The following is a 6,000-nucleotide window of genomic DNA, read 5'->3' as shown; positions in this document are numbered from 1 at the left end:
GCATATAAACATATTATAACATATACCATGATGACCTCTAGGTGTTAGGTAACATTAATTTTTTTTTTTTATGGTATGAGTTAGGATGGGATCGTGACAATGTGGTATCAGAGCAGAGGTTTCAAAAACTGTGGCCTCTGGAACAGCAAGATCATTTTATAATGTATATATAGAAACAATGCAACTAATTGCCTTTCTTGTGTACCACCAGGAGAACCATACAGAGACAGCTACCTGTTAGCAGCTAATAGTAAGATGGAGGAAATGCCGGAAGCTGGCGGCATCCCTCAAGAAAATGCTGGACTGTGGGTACAGCTTGGTGCTGAGACACGCAGTACCAATCAGGCAATACTGCAAACTGTTCAGGAGCTGAAAGGTGAAATGGCGCGTCTACGAGAGGACAATGCACGATTAACAATGGAACAAGAAAGAATACTGAAAAGCTTGTCAGATAAACAAAATCCACCCTTAGCCAGCCCTAGTGCAGAACAGCAAAGGGGCACTGAGGAACGGGATTACGCACCTGAGCTTTCAGAAGAACAGGAAGACCATTCTGATAATGTGCAAGAGCAGCGAACCTCCAAGCGACAGAAAGTGGAATTACAGGGAGAATTTCGAAAAATCAAACCTCCACTTTTTGATGGAGAGCAGGAAGAAGCAGCAGAAGCCTGGTTGATTAATATTAATAAATATTTTCAACTTTATGAATATGACCAAAATCTGAAGGCGCGGCTGGCTATTTTCCAGTTGCAGGGCAAAGCCACCTTGTGGTGGGAAGAGATTAAAATTGTGAAGGGGGTAAGTGAGCAAAGTATAACCTGGGAAAAATTTCAGAAATACTTCAAGGAGAGGTATTTAACTGAGCGCTTTTATGATGAGAAGGCACGAGAATTCCATGACTTACGGCTAGGACAGCAGTCCATGGACGAATTCATAAATCGCTTCACTTCTCTGCTTCGTTATGTGCCATACATAAAAGAGGAGAAGGCCAAGGTGCAGAGGTTCGTGAGTAGCCTACCAGCTTATATAAGGGAACGGATTGAGTTTGACAATCCCCGAACTATGGATGAGGCAATTCGGAAGGCTAGAATTTGTTATCAGCAGAACAAACAAAAAGGAGAAGTTCCAAACAAGAAATGGAATGAAAGAAAAGGCAGCAGAGTTGCTGGAAACAACAAAGGCAGCCGTGGAAATGGTAGTAAAGGAGCTGGAAAGGGGCAGTTTAATAGAAGCACAAATAAGGGCACCTTCCGGGCTAAGCCAAGCGAGAGCAGGATCAGCGAACCACCTGCTAGATCGGAGGTTGAGGGAACCAAACCTTCAGTTCAGTGCTGGGTATGTGAAGGACCGCACTACGCTAGAAATTGTCCACAGCGTAAAAGAGCTGATCAAATATCTCAAATCCATGAAGCCTCAACTGTTGGGGATGTGGCGCGCAGCGTACCAAGAATCAATGCAGCCTTAGAGGACCGGCAAGCGGAATACCAACCTTCCATGGTGGAATTCGAAGGTAAGATTTCAAACCTTTCTGTAGCTGTACTTATTGATCCAGGAGCTACTTTAAGTTATGTTAGTCCAAAAGTAGTGGAACATTGTAAGCTACCACCAGAAAAGTTCAAAAACCCATGGTTGGTCCAGTTAGCTACGGGAGCCAAAAGGCGGGTTTTAGCTAAAGTTAATAACTGTTCTTTCAGTATAGCTGGACAGCCCGTAACGGCAGACCTGAATGTACTTCCATTAGGCTCTTATGACATTCTTATTGGTATGGATTGGCTGGAAAAGCACTGGTCATTGGTGAATTGCAAAACCAAGACCATATACTACAAAGATGATTTGGGGCAGCAGCAGGAATTGCAGGGAATTAAACATCCTGTTCAGATTCGACCTATCACTGCAACTCAGTTAGCTAAATGTATTAGAAAGAAATGTCAGATCTATGCCATACAAGTTGGCTATGCAAACCAGAAAGATAAGATGTCTGCATTAGACGATATTCCAGTGGTACAAGAATTTACAGATGTCTTTCCTGAAGAGGTACCGGGGCTGCCTCCAAAGAGGGACATAGACTTCACTATAGAGCTGATACCGGGGGCAGCACCCGTATCGCGGGCACCTTACCGAATGAGCGTACCAGAGTTAACAGAGTTGAAAATGCAGCTTCAAGAATTGCTGGATAAACAGTACATACGTCCCAGTGTATCACCCTGGGGAGCTCCGGTATTATTTGTGAAGAAGAAGGATGGGACCCTTCGCATGTGCATAGATTACCGGCAGCTGAATAAGCTCACGGTTAAAAACAAGTACCCCTTACCCAGGATAGATGAACTCTTTGATCAGGTGAAAGGGGCAAAAGTGTTTTCTAAGATTGATCTGCGATCTGGTTATCATCAGATCAGGATTAAGGATGAGGACATTGCCAAAACTGCTTTCCGGACATGCTATGGGCACTACGAATTTGTAGTGCTACCTTTTGGTTTGACCAATGCACCTGCTACTTTTATGTGCATGATGAATAGCGTGTTTCACAGGTTTTTGGACAAGTTTGTACTGATATTCATTGACGATATATTGATATATTCTCGTTCCCAACAGGAACATGAGGAGCACCTTAGATTGGTGTTACAAACTCTTCGGGAGCATCAGCTATATGCTAAGTTTAGCAAATGCGATTTCTTCAAAGAGGAAATTCAGTATTTGGGCCACGTGATTACGAAAGAGGGAATTGCAGTTGACCCCGAGAAGATAAAATCTATTATGGAATGGCCTATACCCAAATACGTTGCTGATATCAGATCCTTTATGGGGTTAGCTGGCTATTACCGGAGGTTTGTGGAAGGCTTTTCTAGGATAGCCTATCCTATCACCTCGTTGCAAAAGAAAGGAAATATATTTAGATGGACAGCAGAGTGTCAACAGAGTTTTGACCGCTTGAAGCACCTCCTCACCACTGCACCCATCCTGAGGATCGCTGATCCTAATAAGGATTACGTGGTGTGCACCGATGCAAGCAAGGAGGGCGTGGGAGGAGTACTAATGCAGGAAGGAAAAGTAATAGCATATGAATCAAGGAAACTAAAAGAGCATGAGCAGAGATACTCTGCTTACGATTTAGAGTTAACTGCTGTGATTCACGCACTAAAGATGTGGCGACATTACCTTCTTGGGAAGAAATTTCTGTTGTTAACAGATCATCACAGTTTGACGCATTATTTCAGCCAACCTACCTTGAATGCGAGGCAAGGCCGTTGGGCAGATTTTCTAAGTGGGTTTGACTTTGAAATAAAGCATTTAAAGGGCAAAGAAAATCGGGTGGCAGATGCCTTAAGTCGAAAGGTTCATTGCTTATGTGAACTTTCAGCCAGCAGGTGGCGGAGTTCGCTGGTTGAACAAATAAAAGCAGCAGCCAGTGACGACACTGAATATCAGCATTTAAAACAGCAGGTACAGCAATCTGATAATGGAAAGTTACAGCAAGGGTACACATTAGATAATGCTGGATTGCTGTGTTTTAATAAGAAAATGTATGTACCTGACTCAAATGACCTTAAGAAGCTGATTCTAGATGAGTTCCACATCAGCCACTACACTGGCCACCCAGGGTACCAAAAGATGGTCACGGCACTCAAGAAAGAGTATTACTGGCCAGGAATGAAGAAGCAGGTAGTGGAATACTTGGCAAGGTGTTTGGAATGCCAGCAAATTAAGGCTGAACATCAACACCCAGCGGGACTGTTGCAGCCTTTGCCTATTCCGGAATGGAAATGGGAAATCATTTCCATGGATTTTATAACCGGGTTACCACGAACAAGGAAGGGCAATGATTCTATTATGGTCCTGGTTGATAAATTGAGTAAAGCAGCGCACTTCATACCTGTGCAGTCCACTTACAAGGCGGTATAAATCGCGCATCTCTTTATGCAAAATGTGTTCCGTTTGCATGGATTGCCAAAGGTAATCATATCAGACCGTGATGTGAAATTCACTTCCACCTTTTGGAGAACATTGTTTGCCGAGTTGGGCACTCGGTTGAATTTTAGCACGGCTTATCACCCACAGACCGATGGTCAAACTGAGCGAGTCAATCAGGTATTGGAAGACATGTTGAGGGTGAATGTGATGCTAAAACCTAGTCAATGGGAAGAGTATTTGCATCTGGTCGAATTTGCCTACAATAATGGGTATCATACCTCAACCCAGCTAAGTCCCTTTGAGGTCCTGTATGGGCGAAAGTGCCGCACACCCTCAAGTTGGGGTGGACTGGAGGATAAGCTGAGTTTGGGTCCGGAAATGTTAAAAGACATGGAAGATATGGTGAAGAGAGTGCGAGCAAATTTAAAGGCTGCACAAGACAGACAGAAAAGTTTCGCAGACAGGAAAAGAAGATTCACAGAGTACAATGTTGGTGACCATGTGTTTGTAAGGATTCAAACCAGAAGGAGCACACTGCAGTGGAGTGGGTGCGCCAAGCTGGCTCCTCGATACTTTGGACCGTTTCAGATTTTAGCTAGAGTGGGGCCTGTGGCCTACCAACTTGCTTTGCGCAGTCATATTAAGATTCACAATGTGTTCCATGTTTCTGTCCTAAAGAAATATGTGTATGACCCTAAACATGTTATTCAATGGCAAGATGTGCGGGTAAGAATTGATCCGGTTGTTTTGATTATGCAGCTATATTCAATAGGAAATTGATTAAGTACTGGTTGTCTGAAGGTCGAACCGGAAGGCGAGGTCCTGGTCGAACCACAGAGCATTCTCGACCGGAGAGAAGTGCGGCTGCGGAAACGGGTTATTACCCAAATTAAGGTGCTGTGGCAGCACTATGGCCCTGAGGAGGCTACGTGGGAAGACGAGGAACCTTTCAGAAAGGCTTACCCGAATTTATTTAACGAGAATGGACATCGGGACGATGTCCAATCCCAGGGGGGGAAGATGTAATGACCCCGGTAACTTGTAATTCTAGATAATTACTGTGGTGAAAACAATATGAGTGGTAACTTGTTATTATTAAAAGACATTGTTAATTTTGAAAGTGAATATAATAGACTATTTTGCACATGTGTATTGATGAAATGCTGGCAGCCTCCAAAAGGAGGATTTTCTATTAAAAGAAAATAAATCAGTTATGAAACTGAAAAAACAACTGCCTCTCACCCAAGGAAAAGTCCTGGGAGGAAAACCTCTGGGCTGTTGATGAACAGGCAGAGGAAAGATTCCAGAGAGAGAGAGCAGAGTGGAAAAAGTAGGTTAAGTCTGGTAATGACCAGATAACCTGGATTGGAAAAGAAAAGGTTAAGTCTGGTAAGGACCAGATAACCTAGCACAGCGGTGCAAGAGTCTTGTCGAAGGCTGTAGGCCTGCAAGACGGCTCGGGGGGAGAATCCAACGAAGTGGATCTCAAGGTTGGGAGGTTAAGAGCAAGATTGTTGCAGGTGAACTCTGGAATAGGAGCGACAGTAGCAGACTACCAGGTATGCATCCTTAAATAGTTTTAATTGAGAAACAGGTAATGGTAGCATACAGACTGATGCAGTGGTCTGTGCTTCTTTTATTAAAGTAAGGAAATACAGTTTATACAAATACAGATGTCTGTGCTTCTTGTATTAAATTAAGGAAATACAGATATACATATATGCAGTGGTCTGTGTCTCTTTGAGTTAAGAAATACAGTATATAAGCAGCTGTCTGTGTTTTTCTTTAATGAGAGAATGATAGCTACAGTTATATATATTGACTGTGATTCTTTTATTGAGATAATAAAAGATACAGTTAAATATGAAAACATTCCTTAGGCAGAAAACGAAAGACAACCGTAGCTGTTATCAAGGTTAAGCTCACAACCCCGTCTGCAGGGCAGATCTCGGTGAATAAATTACTAAGTACAGACTCAGATATTTAGTAAGGAAAAGCCAAAACAGAGTTAAATCTGAAGTGAATAATAACCGTAAGATACAACAAGGAATAGAAATGCAGTAGTGCGTATTCAGAACCATAGGTTACGAA

General features: G+C 42.9%; 1 protein-coding gene across 1 annotated transcript in view; it reads left to right on the top strand.

Annotated features, from left to right (window-relative positions):
- Positions 1 to 255: 255 nt before the first annotated feature.
- Positions 256 to 6,000, top strand: part of LOC149202865 (uncharacterized) — a 29,946-nt gene continuing 24,201 nt past the window's right edge. Inside the window, exons 1-5 of the mRNA XM_089401709.1 lie at positions 256 to 594; positions 727 to 993; positions 1,783 to 2,180; positions 3,216 to 3,660; positions 3,952 to 4,086. Coding sequence (XP_089257835.1) covers positions 256 to 594; positions 727 to 993; positions 1,783 to 2,180; positions 3,216 to 3,660; positions 3,952 to 4,086 — 1,584 coding nt within the window. The remainder of the gene's footprint in view (positions 595 to 726; positions 994 to 1,782; positions 2,181 to 3,215; positions 3,661 to 3,951; positions 4,087 to 6,000) is intronic.

The sequence above is a fragment of the Pinus tabuliformis genome, chromosome 2_1 (assembly GCF_031772625.1).
Source record: "Pinus tabuliformis cultivar Carrire ecotype Pingquan chromosome 2_1, CPIR1, whole genome shotgun sequence".
NCBI lineage: Eukaryota > Viridiplantae > Streptophyta > Pinopsida > Pinales > Pinaceae > Pinus > Pinus tabuliformis.
Note: the sequence above shows the minus strand (reverse complement) of the source record. Positions and strands in the feature narration are given on the sequence as shown.